Source organism: Phascolarctos cinereus, unplaced genomic scaffold (assembly GCF_003287225.1).
Source record: "Phascolarctos cinereus isolate Bilbo 61053 unplaced genomic scaffold, phaCin_HiC Scaffold_2;HRSCAF=192, whole genome shotgun sequence".
Taxonomy (NCBI): Eukaryota; Metazoa; Chordata; class Mammalia; order Diprotodontia; family Phascolarctidae; genus Phascolarctos; species Phascolarctos cinereus.
Window position 1 is genome coordinate 134,971,585 of NW_027555625.1, and position 19,327 is coordinate 134,990,911.

The 19,327-nt window shown below is 43.2% G+C and overlaps 2 protein-coding genes across 2 annotated transcripts in view; one reads left to right on the plus strand and one right to left on the minus strand.

Moving 5' to 3' along the window:
* The window catches only part of KAT6A (lysine acetyltransferase 6A), a 154,015-nt gene extending 152,750 nt beyond the window's left edge, over positions 1-1,265 (minus strand). Inside the window, 1 exon segment of the mRNA XM_020969560.2 lies at positions 1,178-1,265. The gene's annotated coding sequence lies outside the window, so the exon portion shown is untranslated.
* Positions 45-18,459, plus strand: LOC110196380 (uncharacterized). The gene is made up of 5 exons (XM_078149142.1): positions 45-50; positions 505-1,262; positions 1,701-1,865; positions 8,205-8,574; positions 16,296-18,459. The coding sequence occupies exons 1-3, from the start codon at positions 45-47 to the stop codon at positions 1,711-1,713; spliced, it is 777 nt and encodes a 258-aa protein (XP_078005268.1). The 3' UTR covers positions 1,714-1,865; positions 8,205-8,574; positions 16,296-18,459.
* The last annotated feature ends 868 nt before the right edge of the window (positions 18,460-19,327 follow it).

Below are 19,327 nucleotides of genomic sequence, written 5' to 3' on the forward strand. Positions count from 1 at the left end.
TCTGATTGATTTTAAGAAACTGAGAAACGACCAGCTAATCAACCATGCAGGTAAGCGAATGACAACTACTGGGATCTTCCAACAAGGGTTTTCTTTCCATGCCTTCTGAATGCAGAGTGTCTCAAAACTTGGATGTTTTGAGATGTACATCTGAAAGTACAGCACTTCACCTGGAAGAGCATCACCACTCAAAGTCCCTCCCCGCTAACCCCCACTTTTTAAAGAAAGAGGGAAGGACAACTTTACAAACTTTACATGGCAAGCCCTGCTACTTGCTAACGAGTCATTTTGCCCTTCCCATCAGGTCAAAACAGAAACAGAGGAGTAAGTTAACAATGAAATCACGTGGAGCAGCATCTCCCATTCCCAACAGCACCGGAGCTCCCGATGCCCGCGCCCGCCAGAGAGCCTGGCAGCGCCTCTCGGGGCAGGGCATGCCCAGGCTTCCGGGAGGGTCTGACAGGTCGGACAGTTCCCCTCCGAGCCTGAGCTCCGCGCTGACAGGCAGCCCCTGCCCGCCGCCCCCGCCGCCCGCCCGGACCGGGACTGACAGCCCGACAGACACCACAACACACGTGCTGCCTCCTCCGCACCACAACACCCGCCCGCCTGTCACCCGCCCCCCAAAGCCGGGGCCCCCGTCCCCGGACAATCCCAGCCGCGCCGGGCGCCGGGCCGACGACAGGGGAGCCCGGGACTCGGGCGGCTGGCGGGAGGCGAGAGGAGGAGGCAGGGCCGGCGGAGCGGGATTCCCAGGGTAGCCCAGCCCAGCCTGCGGCTCCAAGGCCTGCGCCGCCCGCCCGCCAGCCAGCTCGCTCGCCCGCTCGCTCCCTTCCCCCGGGCCTGGGGCCGGGACCCGGGCCCGGCCGGCGGGTGGCAGGGCGGGTGGCAGGGCGGAAGGCCCGGAAAGCGAGGGTCCGGGGCCGGGGCCTGGGCCAGGCGCAAGCAGCCCGGCGCGCGGAGAAGCGGCGGAGGAAGCCGGACGCCGGCTCGGCGCGAGGGGGCGGCCGTGGCGCCCCGGCCCGAGGCCTGGCGCAGAGCAGCGGGAGGCGGCGCAGGCCGCGGCGGGGCCTGCAGCCGCCCGCGGACTCCGAGGGGCGGCCAGGTGGCTCCCGAGGCGGTTCAGCCGCGGACTCGACGGCGGGAGGCGGCACCGGGTGGCTCCACAGCTACTTACCGAGGCGGTGGAGAGCCTGGATCCCGGGGCCCTGGGCCGGACGGCGGAGATGCCCCAAACTGACACGGCCGCCATCTTGGAGACAGTGAGCTTGGGGCGGGGGGAGGGGAGGCGGGGCGGCGGAACAGCCGCGGGGGAAGGGGGGCGATCGCGAGGGAACGGCGGTCGTGGAGGGGACGGGGGGGCGGGGGTAGAGAGTGGGAAGAGCCGGAAAGGCAGCGGAGGGGGAGGAGGGAGGAAGGGTGAGCGCCAGAGGCGGGGGGAGAGGCCGGAGAGCCGGAAGAGCCGGGAGGGCGAAGGCGCCTCGCAGGGGGGAAGGGCCAGAGGGCGGGGCGTGGCGAGAGGGGGGAAACAGCCGCCTAGAGGGTCACGTGAGGCCGGTACAAAAGGCCAAAGCCAAAGTGGGAGGAGGACTTAGCGTGGAGGAGACCAACAATTGGGATCTCTTTTCTACCTCCAAATCCCCTTTAGGTAGTGCGGGGACTAAGAAAAAGAAAGAGTTGATTTCTCTCCTGTTTAACAGATGGGGAAACTGAGGCATTGAGGGTTGGATTTGGCCTCAGTGGCACTGCAAGCAGCCGTGTACCCAGGATTCGCGCTCCAACACTGCCACAAACTCATTTACAAAGTGCTTTCCTCCCGGCCCTTTGAAAATGAAGATGCAAATGTTATCATCCCCATTTTACAGGTGAGGAAATTGAGGCCCTAGCTCAAATGCTTTGTTTAAGGTGAAGTCTAGCCAGGACTAGAACGGAGTTCTGACTCCCAAACCAATGCTTCTTGCATTCAAGTGCCCTTCCTCTCTGCCCTGGTGTACCCTCTACCCTGGTCTCTTCTCGGTTTTCCCGCTACCCAAAATGATTCTCCTTATCAGGACTTTGGGATTGGGTCTATTTCCTTCATTGCCCCATTCCAGTGGCCCTCCTCCTCCATGCAGGTTCCTTTCTCTGCCGGTATGTGATCTCTCACTCCTCCCAGCACCCTCCCGCCACGAACTTTATTCCTAATTCTCACAAATGAGTCTGTGAGGTGCAGCACGGTATATAGCCTACCTCCGATTGCAACTGCCTTTGTATCTATCTTAGCCTCACCGTTAATTGCAGTTTCCTTGAAAGCAAAGCCTATAGTACGATCCAATGGAAAATACACTTGAACTTGGAATTCTAAAGCTTGGGTGTGCATAAGGCACTTACGAATAGGGAAACCCATTTTTGAGACCAAATTTCCTCTGTACAGTAAGGATAATATGACTTGCTGCTCCACAGTTCACAGGGATGTATCAAATAAGATGTCAGTGAAGTGATTTGCAATCATAAAGTGGTCAGTAAAAGCCAGCTACTATTATATTCCTGACTAGAAATTCTAGCACCTGGGGTAAATTCAGTTGGGAGAGAGGGAAGCTATGAGGTGGGTGGGTGGGTGTTGGGGGTGAGAAATAGTCTAAGGTAAATTAACTCATATCAAGTTGTAATAAACTAGAACAGAGGTAACAGAGGAGGCTGGAGAATTGGGAGGCAAGGGTCATGGAGCTGACCATGAGCTAGATATTGAACTTACTGGGAAAGAGGAAGAGTGTCCTAGAGATCCATAAAGGACAGCAAAAAGGGTCTGTACAGACTGGAATAAATTTTAAAGTTTGAAAGGTGTTTGCTGAGTGATGGAGGAAGAGGGAGGATCTGAAAGACACGGGGGAAGGAGGAAGAAGTATGCTAACTCCTCCTCCTGGTCCCTGAGCATTAGGGAGTGTGATAGAGGGAGCAAGCCAGCCCTGGAGAGAGTGCCAAGAGTCTTCAGGGGAAGGCTAAGTTGAAGAAAAAGGGAGATGTCTGAGAAGAATCAATCTAGCATCATTAATTTAGAGCCGGAAGGGACCTCAGAGGTCACCTACTCTATCTACCTTCCTCACTTTAAAGATGAGGATACCAAGGCCCAGACAGTTGAAACGTGCCAGAGGGGTCACAAGCAGGGAGTGGCAAAGACAGGATTCAAACTCAGATCCTCCATCTAAATCCAGTGATTTTTCCAGTGCTCCAAAATAGGAGGTCACTCTCCCTCCTCATCAAGCATTCTGCCCCTCTTGGTTCTCTCCAAGCTGGAATGCTCGCTGTCCCCAGGACACCACCTTCCATTTCTGTTCTTTAGCAAAGACGGTCTGTCCTCCTTAGTTAGAAAGCGCTCCATGCTCACTACAGCTCTGTAGAATCAATCCCTAGATTTCCTCAAAAATCAGCTCATGTTACTTCCTAAAGAAAGCTTTCCTGACACCACAGTTGCTACAGCCCTCCCCCCAAAGCATTAACTGAGGATATTTTTTGCATTTTATTTTTATGTACATATTTCCCATCCCCCCCCGAATGTAAGCACCTAAGGGACCCCCTGATTAATCTTTGTCTATTTTGCTGATGTCCTACACATAGTAGTTGCTTAATCAATATTTGTTGAATGAATGAAGGGAGAGCAGAAGATGGTTATTAGGGAGAGCCTAGAGTTCAATTTACTCAGGTGACAGGGGCTCAGTGTGGTCAAAAGCAAACCACCTAGGGGTGGCTACCAGTCCTGGATTCAGGAGGAGTTCAAATTCGGCCTCAGACACATAACACTTACTAGCTGTGTGACCCTGGGCAAGTCACTTAACCCCCATTGCCAAAAAAAAAAAAAGCAAACCACCTTCCACACTGATCTCACACTAATCTGTGAGTCTGGCTTGGGGTCCCCAGGCCAGGTAGCTTATCCTGGGTGAGTCATCAGTTCTAGTTGGAGTTGGGAGGAGGGAGGGTACAGTCTGCCTTATCATGATGAGAAGGGGTCCTTTAAGAGAGCCATGAGGAAGTATTGCATGGGATGGCGACATCTGGCACACTAGCCCAGTAGCCCTGTGTTAGTTCCATCTCTGGCTATTATTATATATCATCTCTCCACCTAAACTCATTTTCTTATCACTCTTGGGGGCACCACCATCCTCCCAGTCACCCAGGCTCAAAAGGTATCATTCTCAACTCTTCGTTCTCTCTCATCGTCCCATATCCAGTCTGTTGTCCAGTCTTGTCAATTCTATCCTTATAACATCTCTCCTACATGCCTCCTTGTCTCTCATGACACTGCCACCATCCTGGTATAGACCCTTCTCTCCTCAAGCCTGTGATATTGCAGTGGCCTGCTGGCTGGTCTCCGCACCTCAAGTTTCTCCCCATTCCAGTCCATCCTCCACTCAGCTGTCAAACTGATCGTCATAAAACACAGGTGTGACTATGTTACCCCTCTCCTACTTAATAAACTCCACGAAAAATTGTCTTTGGCATTCAAAGCCCTTCAAAACCTGGCCCTCTCATACCTTTCCAGTCTTTTTATATTCCCAGGTATTGTGAAGCTCAAATAATGGATGTAAAGCATTTTTCAAACCTGAAAGCACTATATAAATGCCAACTATTATTATTACCCTGCAGTCCCCAGGCCTCTAGTCTAGTGATGATTCCTTGAGCCTTCTATCATTCTCCTGAACTCAAGCAATGTTTATAGAGCAATGCAGGGATGTGGGGGTAAATGTTTAACAACCCACCTTTCTGGGGGAGGGAGGAAATGTATGCATACACACTTTTATGTTTAATCTACATTATTCAAACTTTGTTAAGTCTATGAAATCAATAAAACAATAAATCAAGCCTTGATTTGTAATAACTGCTGATTTCTGAGGTGTAAATACTGGTGCTCAAAATTTAACAGTTGGCTCTCTAGTTAGAGTTGTTCCCAAAGCACCCTTGCTTATATACCTTAAGCCCCTACTCCACCCTAGATATTCTTCAGTCCAGTGACACTGGCTTCCTTGTTGTTCCTCTCATTCCATCTCCCAGCTATGTGCATTCTTGCTACCAGTCCCCCATATCTGGAATTCTCTTCTTCCTTATCTCTGTTACCTGGTTTCTCATCCTTCACTTCCCAACTTCATTCACATCCCAACTAAAATTCTACATCCTACAAGAGGCCTTTCCTGATCCACCTTAATGTTAGCACCTTCCCTCTGTTGATGATCTCCAATTTAACCTGTATGTATCTTATCTATACATAGTTATTTACGTGTTATCTCCTATGTTGAACTATGATCTTCTTGAGAGCAAGGATTAATTTTTTTTTGCCTTTCTTTGTGTTCTCAATGCTTGCACAATGCCTGAGAGAATGTCTTATATTTTTGTTTCATCTCTAATATTATTAATAGTGATAATAACTGACATTTATATACCACTTTAAGGTTGCAAAGTAGTTTACATATATTATTTCATTTGACCCTTACAATAATCCTGTGAGGTAGGTGTTATTATTATGCCCATTTTGCATATTGGGAAACTAAGGCTGAGAAAATAAGGTCGTACACACTAGCTGTGTGACCCTCAGTGAAGAATTCAGACTCACGTCTTCCTGACTCCAGAACCAGTGTTCAATCCAATACATCTCCTAACTCCTTCCAAACTAGCATGGAGCTAAGAATGCAACTCACTAAATAATTGCAATACAATTAGACTTCTAGGCTCTAGCCATTTATTTAACTACTGTCACCCTACCTTTCTTAGTCCCATCTATCCTTCAAGGCCCCACTTACATGTCAGCTTTTCTTTGGAGACTTTTTTGACTGCCCCAGGCACCATTTATCATTTCTTCCTCTGAATTCCTCAAAAATTTATTGTCTACCACTCACCTTGCACTTAATATTTACTACCATATATTGTAGACATTCCCTGTCTCCCCAACTAGATTTTGTTATTCTCACGACAAAAACTGTGTGCTATCGATACACCTTTTTAAATGCACAAGGACTACTTCTACATAGTAGGTCCTCGATAAATGCTCACTACTGATGATAATGGTGATGACAAGGATAGTTGATTATCTACATTCTAATCAAGTTACATGATGAGCTTTACATTGTAATAGAGTTACAATACAATATAAATAAGGGAATAGGAGCCAGGCAAGAAAGTTTTGGCACAAGGAGTATGGCACAAGTAATTTGGTATAATGCTTGCACTGAGTAGACCCTGATCTGATCAAGCAAGAGTTTTCTAAGGATGAGAGAAACATGGGCTTGTTTGTAGGCACCATTGAGGGAGCCAATAGATAGGGAAAGATTGAAGGTTAGAGAAAGAGTAGTAATGTTAGTGGGAACATGACCAAAAAGGAAAATTATAAATGCTGGAGAAGATGTGGGAAAGTTGGAATACTAATGCACTTTTGGTGGAGTTGTGAACTGATCCAACCATTCTGGAGAGCAATTTGAAACTATGCCTAAAGGGCTATAAAAATGTGCCTACCCTTTGACCCAGCAATACTACTTCTAGGTCTATATCCCAAAGAGATCATAAAAATGGGAAAAGGACCCACATGTACAAAAATATTTATAGCAGCTCGTTCTGTGGTGGTAAAGAATTGGAAATTGAGGGAATGCCCATCAATTGGGGAATGGCTGAACAAGTTGTGGTATATGAATGTTATGGAATACTATTGTGATATAAGAAATAATGAGTAAGCAGACTTCAGAAAAACCTGGAAAGACTTGTATGGACTGATATTAAGTGAAGTTAGCAGAACCAGGAGAACATTGTACACAGTAACAACCATGTTGTGCAATGACTAACTTTGATAGATTCATCTCTTCTTAGTGATGCAAGGATCCAAGACAACTCCAAAGGACTCATGGTGGAAAATGCTGTACACATCCAGAAAAAGATGGAGTCTGAGTGCAGATCAAAGCATATTATTTGCTCTTTTTGTGTGTGTGTGTGTGTGTGTGTGTGTGTTTCTCGTGATTTCTCCCATTGGTTCTAATTCTTCTTTACAACATGACTAATGTGGAAGATAAGTTCAATATGAATATATATGTAGAGCCTATATCAGATTGGACACTGTTTTGGGGTGTGGGAAGGGGAGACATGGGGAGGAAATTTGGAACTCAAAATCTTATGGAAATGAATGTTGAAAACTAAAAATAAATACATTTTTTAAAAAAAGACATGTTAGTGGAGACAATCTCATGGAGAAGACATGAGGGGAAAGGATCAAAGATGCATGTGGAGGGGTTTGCCTTAGTGAGGAGAAGGGCCACTTCTTAAGCCAAGATAAGAGTGAAGGAGAAAATAGTAGAAGATGAAATCTAAATGATGTGAGATGAGGAGGAGAGAAGAGGGAGATCTCAGCAAATGGCCTCAATTTTTTCAGTGTAGTATGAATTGAAGTCTTTAGCTGAGAGGGTAGGGGAGAGAGTGCCATGGGAAGATTTAGGAAAGACAAAAAGGGTTTGTGACAGACCATGTGGAAAGTGGGCATATTGATTTGATTTTAGAGGATTTCTGTACTTCAGTGAGGGCCTGGTTGAGATTAGATAGCATAAATTTGTAGTGGACCCAGTCAGCATGGCTTTGTGAGCATAAAGTGGAGGAGTAGTTCTTGGGAACTAAATAGATTAAGGAACTTGGAAGTAGTGATATTTAGGAATGTGTGTTGAGGTCCCCTGGTATGAGGGCAATAGAATCTCTGGGCATAGATAGATAAAAAATGCTAAAATCTAGATTGGGTAATAAATTTGAATAGCACAAACCTCAACAAAGAAAGGTTGATGAATGAAGAGGGAGAGTCTGAAAATGGCAACCAGGAGCAAAGAATTGAGGTTGATAAACTGGAAGACTAAGATATTTGAGGAGATATCAATGTGTTTACTCAAGACCCAAAGGATATGGGTTATGGTGGAGAGGAAGACTGTGAGCCAGATACTGAACTCCCTGAAAAAGGAATGAAAAACGTGGAGGCTAATACTGCACTGGGCAGTATGGACAGACAGAGTGAACTTGTAAAGGGGAGCGGTTGCTGAGTGATGATGACAAAGGGACAGTCTAGAACTGGTAGTAAGGAGCAAGCGGTAAACTTGCTTCTCCATCTGGAAAGTTGGGGAAGCATGAGGGAAGGAGCACCTCAATATCTACTATATTGAAACCTTTACTCATATATCTGCTGCTATCTCTACTACTTTTCTCCACTCTGGCAGGCAATCTTTCCTGAAGGAGCAAGGCACCTGTAGAGAGAAACAGGAGGAAGCAGGTGCCAGTCAAGTCAAATCACCATCACTTTGACCACCACTTCCCCTCAGACCTCAGTAAGAAAGCCCAGGACCCTGAACCCAAGAGCCTTGGTAATAGCAATGCTTCCAGTCCAGTGCCCTCAGCCATCATCTTAGGAAGCAATCAACCTCTGTGAAGATGCAACCTACCATCTGCTCCTGAAGGTGCTACAAGCCACAGCTACTAAGGCCCAGAATAAATAAGTTCTTCCCATCAAAGTCCTTAGAACTGTCAAATGGCTCTACTCTGAGCAGCATATAAGAATTTTGTTCTGAGCCCCAGATACATTAGTAGAAGGTGAGCATGTAGGGCTTAAGGCCATCTTAAATTTTATCTTTTTCTTTATTTCATAGGTTTCCACGGCCAACTGGTGACACGCCTCTCCATTCTTGGTTAGACTGGCACTCAAACCAGTAGATTCAGCCTGACAAGACCTTACTCTAAATTGTTCTAGCTTGGTAAAACCTGCCAGAGCTTATGTTCCACAACATGGCCTTCAAAGACCCAAGGTTGTAGACATATCTCAATTAGGTGACTGAGACTAAGTGGTACATAATAGGAAACCACACCAAGGCCATTTATGAAGTTTACAGAACACTTTCCTCACAAAAGTCCTGTGAAATAGGTAATGTGTTATTGCCCCTCATTTAACAGATGAGGAAACTGAGACACAAAGAGGTTAAGGAGCCATGCAATCTATAAGTGGTAAAGCTAGGACTCAAGGTTAGGTCTTCTGAAGACCAAGTCAGATACACCGAAGCCAGAGTAAACATGATTGATCCCTTAGAATGGTGCTTCTCTTAGCATACTTAATTAGCTATGGGAGGAGTGTGATATTTACAGAGGGATCCTAAATGACCTTCCACTGTGACCAACTACAGGCCTGTCTTAGATACTGTGAAATGTGAAATCACCATTTCTTTCTGTTGACCTCTAGTAAAACATATATTGAGTGATTCATTGATAGGATTCCATGAAGTTTTTTAACACAGGACAGTAAAAATGTTAAGGCAAAGGAAAATCAAATAACCCCTTTACTAAAGAAAATTGAGGCCATTTACTAAGAGCTCCCTCTTCCTCCTCATCTCATAATCACATATCACTTGGATATCTTCCCCTACTACTTCCTCCTCCACTTCTGTCTTAGATGAAGAGGTAACCCTCTCTCCTTACCAAGGCAAACTTGTCTACACGCATTCTTGATTCCATCGTCTTACATCTTTAGAAAATTGTCCGTACTAACATCCTCACTCTCTTTCTCTCTCTCTCTCTCTCTCTCTCTCTCTCTCTCTCTCTCTCTCTCTCTCTCAATCTCTCTTTCTCTCTTTCTCTCTCTCTCTCTCTCTCAATCTCTCTCTCTCTCTCTCTCTCTCTCTCTCTCTCTCTCTCTCTCTCTCTCTCTCTCTCTCTCTCTCTCTCTCTCTCTCTCTCTCTCTCTCTCTCTCTTTCAATTTCTCCCTGGATCCTTCTCTAATGCTTACCAAAATGTCCATGTTTCTCCCATCCTTAAAAAAGTTTTGCTTAATCTGACCAGCCCAGCTAGCAATTGTCCAATATCTCACCTCTCCTTTCCAGATAAATTCCTTGAGAAAGTAATCCACATTAGGTGCCTCCATTTCCTTTTCTCTTAGTCTATTTATTTAAAAGTTATATGTATTTTTTTTCAATCTGCAAAAATCTGCCTTCTCTCTCTCTCTCAACCTAACCACCTGCCCCCCCGAGTTGAGTACAAAAGAAAACCCCTCATTCTCCTTGACAACTCGTTCTTCCATAATACTCTCTTCTTTCTGGGTTTTTGGGACCCCACTCTCTCCTGGTTTTTCTCCTACCATGTTGACCACTCCTCTGTTTCCTTTGCTGGATCCTCTTCCAGATCACACCCTCTAACTGTAGATGTCCATCATCATTCTGTTCTGGGCCGTTTTCTCTTCTCCCTCTACTACTCCAATTGGTAATCTCATCAGCTCCCAAGGATTTAATTACCATCTCTATGTCGATGATTCTCAGATGTACCTATCCTGCCCCAGACTCTCTGCTGACTTCCAGTCTCACATCTCCAACTGCCTTTCAGACATCTGATGTCTAGTAGACATTTTCAACTCAATATGTCCAAAACAGAACTCAATACCTCTCCCACCCCCAGACCGTACTGTAGAGGGCAACACCATCTTCTCAGTCCCTCAGGCTCCCAACCTAGGAATCATCTTGGATTCCTCACTGTCTGTTACCCCACCCCAATATCCATGCTGTTGGCAAGCGCTATCAATTTCACTTTTGCCACATCTCTTAAATATACCCTCTTCTCTCCTCTGACACTGCTACCACTTAGGTGCCAGCCTTCATCACCTCATGCTTGGCTCATTGCAATAACGTTCTAGTGGGTCTGCCTCCCTCAAATCTCTCCCCACTCCAATCCATCCTTCATTCACCCAGTACAGTGATTTTCCTAAAGTACAGGTCTAAACATGTCACCTGCCCCCCCCTTCAATAAATTCTAGTAGCTGCCTGTTGCCTCCAGGATCGAATACAAAATGTTCTATTTGGCATTCAAAGCCCTTCATAGCCTAGCCCTGTCCTATCTTCCCAGTCTTTTTATACTTTATTCCCTAATATATCAAGTGGCACTGGCCTCCTGGCTGTTCCACGAATAAGACACTCTGACTCTTGGCTCAGGGCACTTTCCCTGTCTGTTGTCCATGCCTGGAATATTCTCTCTCCTTTGCTCTGACTACTGACCTACCTGTCTTCCTTTAAGTCCCAACTAAAACCTTATCTTCTACAGGAAGCCTTTCCCAATTCCTCATAATTCCAGTGGTTTCTTTCTGTTCATTATTTCCTATTTCTTCTGCATTTATAGCTTGGGTTTTTATATATTTATTTGTATGTTGTCTCCTCCATTATAATGTAAGCTCCTTGAGGGTAAGGACTGTCTGTTGTCTCTTTTTGTATCCCCAGAGTTTAGCACAGTGCCTGGCACATAGTAGGTGCTTCATAAATCTTTATTGGTTGATTGACTGATAAAAGCCTTGCCACAAACATGAACAGTGAAGCAAAACAAGCTTTTGTATTGGCTGTAACCAAAAAAAAGTCTCACTCTATACTCAGAGTCCCTCACCTCACTATCAGGTGAGGGTAGCGTACCTCGTCATAAGTTCTCTGGAATTGTGGTTGGTCATTACACTTATCAGAGTTCCTGATTCTTTCAAAGTTGTTTGTCTTTACCGTGATGTTATCATTGTATAAATTGTTCTTTTGGTTCTGTTCACTTTCTGTTTGCATCTGTTTATACAAGTCTTCCTAGGTTTCTCTGAAACCCTTCCCTTCATCATTTCTTATAGCATAATAATATTCTATCCCATTCTATACCATAACTTGTTCAGCCATTCCCCAATTGATAGCTACCCCTCATATTCCCATTTTTTGCCCCCTCAGAAGTGCTATCAATATATTTGTACATCCTTAGTATGAGTTTATTTTGCTTAGGACTAATCCCTGCCTTATTATTCCTTCCCTCTTCTTTTCCCCCTTTCCCTCTTATTTTCCTGTTGAGTGAAGTGTATTTCTATTACTAACTGTGTGTGTGTGTATATGTGTACACTCTTTCCTCTTTTGACCAATTTAGATGAAGGTAAAGTTCAAGTGTCAGCTGCTCCTCACCCCACAACCTCCTGCTTGTTTGCATAGATATTCATTTGTGCACCCTGGTAATGTGAGATGCTTTTCCCTAACTTTCCTTTCCCTTCCCCATTAATGTATTTCTCTTGCCCTCTCTTTCTAGTCTTCTCACAAGATCATTGAGACATAATAAAACCACTCCCAGGCCTTGTCTAATGAAACTCCCTCCATGGCCCCTAATGATTATAGAGTTCTGGAGAAATATATCTAAAATCTCCCCTTATGAGAATATAAACACTTTATCTTTGTTTAGTACCTTATGATTGCTTGCTTATGTTTCTCTTGACTCCTGTGTTTGAATTTCAGAGTCTTTATGTGGCTCTGGTCTTTTCATTAGGAATTCTTGGAAGTCCTCTATTTAATTAATGAACTGTTTTCCCCCTGTAAAATTATACTCAGTCTTGCTTGGTACGTTATTCTTGGCTGTAAGCCTATATGAGCTGCCTTCTGGAATATCATATTATATGCTCTCCTCTGTTTTATAGTGGTGAATGCTAAATCATGTATAATTTTGACCATGGATCTTCAGTCCTTGAATTATTTCTTTCTGGCTGCTTGCAGTATTTTTTCTTTGACCTGTAAGCTCTGGAATTTGACTATCATGTTCCTGGGAGTATTCTTTTTGGAGTTTCTTTCAGAAAATGGTAGATACTTTCCATTCCACTTTACCTTCTAGTTCTAAGAGATCTGGCCAGTTTTCTTTCGTGATTTCTTGAAATATGATGCCTAGGTTCTTTTTATTGGTGATGGAATTCAGGTAGCCTAATATTCTTAAATTTTTTTCTCCTTGATCTGTTTTCCAGGTCAATTGTTTTTTGCTATGAGATAACTTACATTTTCTTCTATTTTTAAAAGTCTTTTGGTTTTGTTGTAGTATTCCTTGTTGCCTCATGGAGTCATTGATTTCTATTTGGTCCATTCTAATTTTCAAGGTGTTTTTTTCCCTTGGGCAAAGTTTTGAATCTCTTGAGCCAAGTTATTATTTTAAACTCAGTTAAACTATAAACTACTTAAACTATAACTGAGCTAATTATATTTCCTTTCTCAAGCCCTCCTTTCTTCCTAATTTCCCTATCACCATTGAAGACATCAGCATACTACCAGTCATCTAGCTTCAAAACCTAGGTGACATCCTCAATTCCTTACTCCCTCTCACCTCACATATCCAATCAGTCTCTTAGTCTTGTTATTTCTACCTTTGTAACATATCTGGTACATCCCCCCTTCTTTCCTCTGACGTTGCCATCATCCTATGCAGGCTCTTATCACCTCATGCCTGGAATATAGCAAAAAGCATTGTGATTGGTCTGCCTGCCTCAAGTCTCTCTCCACTCCATTCCATCCTCCACTTAACTATCAAAGCAATCTTCCTAAAGAACAGGTCTGACTATGTCACCTCCCCTACCGCTTTTTGGTAAACTCCAGTAGCTCCCAATTACTTCCAGGATTAAATAGAAATCCTCTGTTTGGCTTTTAAAACCCTTTATAACTGGAATGTCTCCCACCTTTCCTGTCTCCCATCTCCCCATTCCATGCCATTTTGCTGGCTGTCCCCCCCCATGCCTTGGAATGCTGTCCCTCCTCATCTCTGCCTCCTAGCTTCCCTGGCTTCCTTCAAGACTTAGCTCAAATCCCACCTTCTCCAAGAGGTCAAGTCCCCCACCCCACCCAGTCCACATCCCTATCCCCACCACTAGTGCCTTCCCTCTGAAATTACTTCCAGTAATTCAAATATAACACGCATTTATTAAATGCCTACTATATGCCAGGCACTGTATTAAGTGCTGGGAATACAAAGAAAGGAAAAACAGTCCCTGCTTTCAAGGAGCTCACAGTCTAATGGGAAAGGATTATGTAAGCAACTGTGTACAAACAAGGTATATACAGAATAAATTGGAGATAATATTAGAAGGAAGGTACTAGCAATGGAGGGAACCAGAAGCTTAGAGGGACCAGAGCTTAGGAGTTTAGGAGGCCTACGGCCTTGGATTATATTAATGCATAGTCTAAAAAGTGATGCTTTTGACTTAGTTACTTAAAGTCCAAAAATTCTGGAAGTCCTTTCCAGGGCCTTGGTGGGGTGGGGGGCTGGGCAGGGAGGTACTGTGTTTGGACTGGATTAATTGCAGTAGTGAAGGTCATTATAACCAACCAACCTTATTGTCATGAATTCATAGAATTGCAAAGTAGGATGAGACCTTGGAAATCACCTAAATCCAAATCCTATCTAAAGCATGGGTCTGGTCCACAATATCCATAATAAGTGGTTAGCCTAGCCTTCTATTTAAAAGAACTATGACCAAAGGGCTATAAAAATATGCATACCCTTTGACCCAGCAATACCACTTCTAGGTCTATATCCCAAAGAGATCATAAAAATGGGAAAAGGACCCACATGTACAAAAATATTTATAGCAGCTCTTTCTGTAGTGGCAAAGAATTGGAAATTGAGGGGATGCCCATTAGTTGGGGAATGGCTGAACAAATTGTGGTATATGAATGTAATGGAATACTATTATGCTATAAGAAATGATTAGCAGAATGACTTTAGAAAAACCCAGAGAGACATATAAGAACTGATGCTTAGTGAAATGAGCAGAACCAGGAGAACACTGTACACAGTAACAGCCACAATGTGCAGTGACTAACTTTGACATATTGTCTCTCAGCAATGCAAGGATCTAAGACAACTCCAAAGGACTCATGAGGGAAAATGCTGTCCACATCCAGAAAAAGAACTATGGAGGGTCAGCTAGGTGGTGCAGTGGATAGAGCACCGGCCCTGGATTCAGGAGGACTGGAGTCCAAATCTGGCCTCAGACACATAACACTTACTAGCTGTGTGACCCTGGGCACAACAACAACAAAAAAAAGACTATGGAGTCTGAATGCAGATCAAAGCATATTATTTGCTCTCTTTTTTCTTTTTTTTTTTGTGTGTGTTTCTTCTTTCTCGTGGTTTTTCCCATTGGTTCTAATTCTTCTTTATAAAATGACTAATGTGAAAATAGGTTCAATATGAATGTATATGTAGAGCCTATATCAGATTGCATGCTGTCTTGAGGTGGGGGGAGGGGAGAGATAGGGAAAAAATTTGGAACCTAAAATCTTTGGAAGTGAATGTTGAAAACTAAAAATAAATAAATAAAATTTAAAAAAATAAATAAAAGCTTTTAGTGGTATAATTCTTTACTGTTATTCTTTCCTCCCTCCCCAACTCCTCACCCCAAAACTAGCCATTTTGTTAAGAATTTTTTTCCTTATGAGGAGTGATAAGTAATATGGTAGATGTAGTACTAGATTTAGAGTTAAGACGCCTAAATTCAAATATAGCCTCATGGGATCATAGACAAGTCATTAACATTCTCAGAACCTCAATTTCCTTCTCTATGAAATGGGAATAATAATACTATATCTATCTTGCAGGGCTGCTGTCAGGAGAGTGCTCTGCAAATCTTAAAATGATATATAAATACAGCATTTTAGGTTATTAGTGAATTATGAGTAATATTGAACAAAAACCTGTGTCCCCATAACATCTATCCATTAGTCCTATTTCTGCCTTCCAGGGTAAAGCAGAACCAATCTTATCTCCCTTCACTGTGAGCACTATGACTGTGGGACAGAGCCAAGCCAAGGCATTTGTGAACCCCAAACAAGGTTGGAAAATTGCGCCCAAGTAGGTTATTGTCCCCCAGAGGTTTTGAGCCTTCAGTGTAACACCAGTAACCTGAATTATCACAAAATGCTTACCTATGTGCCATGGAGAGCAGGATTTCTTGGCATTAAAAAGATGTGCATTTATTAAGAGTAATATTAAAGAATATTCTTCATTGTGCCCTCTTAGCCACCTAGAGTGTCCTAGGCAACTGCTTCACTATGGGTTATAGTCGGAGCTTGAAAAAAAATTATGATGAATTTTTATTGCATTTTAACTATATTGCTTGTAATAAAATTTGTCTTGTATGATTTCTTTCTAGAGTCACCAACTAAATTAAACATGTGACTAGATAAAAGTAGGTGACACCTGTTTTTCACCATTGGGGCACAGAGTACTATAGAGGAAGGATAAAAAGAAAAAATTGGCTTTGATCCTACAACTGCAACCTAGGTAATAATCTCCCTGTAGAGAAGACCTGCTGCTATAGATATTTTAAAGCCCCAAAACAGTGGAAGATTTGTAAACAATTGATGGTTAGACGTGATGACGGCAATCTGAAACACACATCCATATGAACAGCGGCGCATGATAGAATGAGTTTACTAATTCAGAGTCTAACACTTTCTCTTTCTTACTATCCTCCCTCCTTTTCACTCTACAATTTCTATTTATCTGTGTCCAGGCAATTTAAACCACGACCTTGGCTACCAACTTGCTTCAGCCCTCCATGGGGACAGAAACCAAGACCCTGAAACCAAGAGCCTTGGAAATTGCCAGTGCCCCCCAAACCTGCTTGTGGTCCAACTTCTACAGCCATCCAAGAGGGGAGACATTCCTCCTTATCATGACCAACAATAATTGCTGATGATCCACCACCAACAGGCAGAGGAGTTCTGGGCGTGGCAGGGCTGCTTCCAGCCCAGCCCTCACAGCCATCATCTGGGCAAGCAACTCCTGTGGAGAAGGGGTCAGCCATCTTCAGCAGTGGCCAAACAACTGCCACACATGGGTCAGCTAGCCCAACCTAGCTAAAACAGCAAGCAAGAGGCAGGAGGCAGCACGTGCCAAGCATCACCAGCACTTGGACTACCACCTCCTCTCAGCCCCTGATGGGACCAATCCAGGAACCTGAACCCAAGAGCCCTAGGAAGAGTGACATTAAATAATGGCATGATTAAAGACGCGTTAACATCTGCTTTGCTGCTGCACCCTAAAGACTGTGGCGTCTTTCCATGTGACTTGCCATTGAAACCTTTCAGATGTGTTTTCTGTCCCATTAGAAGGTGATTTCCTTGAAAGCAAGAACTACTTTTCTATTTGTATCTCAGCACTTAGTACAGCGTTTTGCGTAGAGTGAGCACTTAAATGCTTTCTTAATCCATTCATTCATCTTTCACATTTCTTCTTCTACCTGTCAGTCTTTTTTCCTCCCCTCTGACTTTATTCTACTCTTACCCTTTTCTTTCTTCTTTTCTGGCCCCCAATCCTTTAATGGACTGTAATATGGAATTGAAGATTATTTTGAGATGTGATTTGTATTTATTGAATCCAATTTAAATTTCCCATTCTTGATTTGAAAGTCAAGAAAAATTTTCTTAAAACAAAACTAGTTTAAATTGTGTTTAAACTTAACATTACTTTTTCCCTGTGAGTTAAAAAGAGAAATGATAGAATAGTTATTCTGGGATACCTTCATGGGCTTACTACCCTTTTTTTAACCGTAGAACAAAAAGAAAAAAAAATTTGATTGAACATTGAATTGCAAGTCAAAATACTAATCTCATAATGTAACAGAGACAGGATAGGGTAATGCAGCAATCCTCAGACTTTTTGATCTCAGGACCCCTTTACACTCTTAAAAATCATTGAGGATTCACACACATTCACACACACATATACACATGAAGAGCTTTTGTTTATGTGGATTATATCTATCAATATTTACCATATTAGAAATTAACATGTCAGTATTATTACAAAAATTAGTTTTGACCTTGAAGACTCCCGGAAAGGACCTAAGGGACCCCAGTGGTCCCCAAATCACACTTTGAGAAATACTAGTATAGTTGATAGCGAGCTGACCTCGAAGTACAGAAGACGTAGGTCTGAGTCTTGCCTCTGACATGTCCTGGACAAGTCACCTAATCTCTCAGAGTCTGAGCCATTCTCTAAATATAGAAGAAGAAGAGCTGATCTGCATTGGTAGAGGTAGAAAAAAAAATCAGTCACCCCCAAATACTTTAGATGCTATGATTCAGATCCACATGAATGTTCACTAAATAAAATTTGATAATAAATGACAGCACTACTTCCTTTAGGGAAAACTGCTCTAGATGTAGAGCTGGCCTCTTTTGGCATATTTTGGCAGTTAGCATCTCTATATCTCAGGTTTTTCATTTATTAAATGGTCATGAATTAACTAATTAATGAAAAAAGCATTCACCTACCACGTGCAAAGCGCCATGCAAAGTGTTGGGGCTACAAATAGAAAAGCAAGACAGTCCCTGATCTCGTAGAACTCGCATTCTAATTCTCTCCTATCTATAACATGATGAAAAAAGTGCTGGACATGGCATCCAAAGGCCTCCTTTCAATACTCGATGATTGGGTGATTGGGCAAGGCATGCCACCTCACTGACCGTAAATTTTTCTCTCTGTAAAATGGGGATAACACTGTGATGTACTGCCTACGTCACGGGGTTGTCATGAGAAAATTGCTTTGTAAACCATAAAACACTGTAGAAATATGAGCTGTTATTTCTAGGAATTATGTGAAAATTAATGAGAATATTTCTAAGGTACTTTCTGCTTTATGGAAAAATAAAATATAAAGACATTGTTATTCACTTCTATAAATTAAGCTGAACATTATATGCTAGGGAATATAGTAAAATTTCTTGATTCTCATCCTATAAAGTGATGGATCTATGAATTTTTGTCAGCATTCTAGTTCCAGACTAGAAGTGTTTTGCCTCTTACCATTTGACCATGGGCAAATTCCTTCCCTTCCCTGGACCTTAACTTCCTAATCTGTAAAATGAAGAGGTTGGACCAATTGATCTCTAAAGGCCCATCCAGCACTAATACTCTGTTTTTCATTGGAGCCCATGGCACTCTTCCACCAGCACACATTTCAACCCCTCTGCATCTTCCCATTCTATGTGACTCTTGCCATGTCTTTCCCTAAAGCCTTCACAGAAGATGATGTTTACTGGAGTGGCTGTTCCAAATCTTTTCTGTCTTCAAGTCCTTAGCTACATCTTCATCCTTCTCTCTCTTAGCAGAAAACCCAGAATGCTACTTAACCCAGAAGATTTAAGCCATCCTTATGAGTGCCTTCATATTTCCCATTCTACAACTTAAGAACCCTTCGTCCCTACCCTCATTTAATTTAATCTCATAGGAGGTATTCCCTCTCTTTGCTAAGGTTAACACTTCCCCAACCCTAATTTTGATCCCATTCCTTCCTATCTCCATCAGGACTTTGCACCATTAGCCATATCCTCTCACTGTCTTCTCATCAATATCTAGCTATTTGTTCCATCTGCAATATCTGAAAGCATGCTTAGGTCTCCTCAATGCTTAGAAAACCCTCCATTACCATTACCATTACCATTTCCCCAAGCCATTTTTCTACATCTTTCTTCCCAAAGTCTTAGAAAGACTAGCCTATACTTTTTTTTTTAGGCAATTGGGGTTAAGTGACTTGCCCAG